Genomic DNA, 1,264 nt, shown 5'->3' on the forward strand with positions numbered 1-1,264 from the left:
CCACCAACAATGGATCCTGCCAATGTGCGCTGACTGAAAATCAGCTTGTAAAGGTCGATCTTAATGTCGCTCTCGGCGTTCTCTGGAATGCCAAGGAACACGAGGACACCGTCGGTAGCCAGGCAGTCCACAAAGGGATCCAGGTCAATCTTGTAGGGGCAACAATTCAGGATGACATCACATGTTCCTGTCGCTGCTTTCATCTGCTCAGGATCCTTCGTAACAACGAACTTAGAGGCTCCGAATGCACGAGCCTCTGCTTCCTTTCTGGTAGACGTCGAAAATACAGTCACTTCGGCGCCCATTGCCTTCGCGAACTGGACGGCGAGGTGACCAAGACCGCCAACCGAAATAATTCCAACGCTCATGTTGGCCTGCACGAATTTCCTTAGCGGACTGTAGACAGTGATGCCGGCGCATAAGAGAGGGGCAGCCACGGCATCTGGCAATCCCTTGGGGATCTTGTAAGAAAATCTGGAACTGACCACCTGATCTCGAGCGAAGCAACCGCCCATGTGGTTTTCACCCAAGTAGGTTCCGTTGTATCCGGAGCCACAAATGTTCTCCTCCCCTTTAAGGCATTTAGGGCAACCCTCGCAGGACCCCGAGATCCAACCGACACCGACCTTGTCCCCTACCTCCAAAGAACGCACGGCGGCACCTTTCTCAACAACGACGCCAACCCCTTCGTGACCAAGCACCACAGGGTACGTAGTAATGTTCCAGTCATTCACAGCCATGTGGTGGTCGGTGTGGCAGAGGCCGCAACACGTGAACTTCACTCTGACCTCTGTGGGTCCGACAGGCCGAAGAGTAAGAGGGGTGAGCTTGAACGGAGAGGTTTCAGTAGAGTTCTGGTAACACTCAGTGTTAGTTGGAGCGGTCTTGACTGTCATGTTTAATCCTACTCGTATCAAATGGCGGTATTCATGCGATGTGGATGCATGACGGGTACACACGTGTTCGTAAATGCGGTTACTGTTCTGATTTCGTGGTAGAATGTATGCCGAAGAAAGAGGAACTTTCCTCAGGGAACTTCCCCCGTTTATTGACAAACCAGGGTTGCCGATCCGTTCATTTTGGAAGCCGAAATTGATTTGGTTCTGGCAGCATAGATACAACGACTTCAACAATTTCAACATGTATAGAAATGAACAGATAACCGTTGCGTAAACTAAACCGTACAATTTACGGTCCGACACGACATCCTCATTCGAACTAGAGAATAAACCCCTTCACCTCGGCTTCCAATGAATCAGAGCTG

General features: G+C 50.7%; 1 protein-coding gene across 2 annotated transcripts; it reads right to left on the reverse strand.

Annotated features, from left to right (window-relative positions):
- Positions 1–896, reverse strand: KVP18_003776 (uncharacterized protein; the record flags this gene model as incomplete). Of its 2 annotated transcripts, none has more annotated exons than XM_067955783.1 (1): positions 1–896. In XM_067955783.1, a coding segment is annotated over one exon (896 nt), but the record flags the coding sequence as incomplete, so codon positions are not given. The 2 variants fall into 2 exon arrangements, with proteins under 2 accessions (XP_067805492.1, XP_067805493.1); XM_067955784.1 differs by having other exon boundaries at positions 5–896.
- Between the last annotated feature and the right edge of the window lie 368 nt (positions 897–1,264).

The sequence above is a fragment of a genome (assembly GCF_019968955.1).
Source record: "MAG: Porospora cf. gigantea A chromosome Unknown PgA_NODE_9661_length_1264_cov_544.124, whole genome shotgun sequence".
NCBI lineage: Eukaryota > Apicomplexa > Conoidasida > Eugregarinorida > Porosporidae > Porospora > Porospora cf. gigantea A.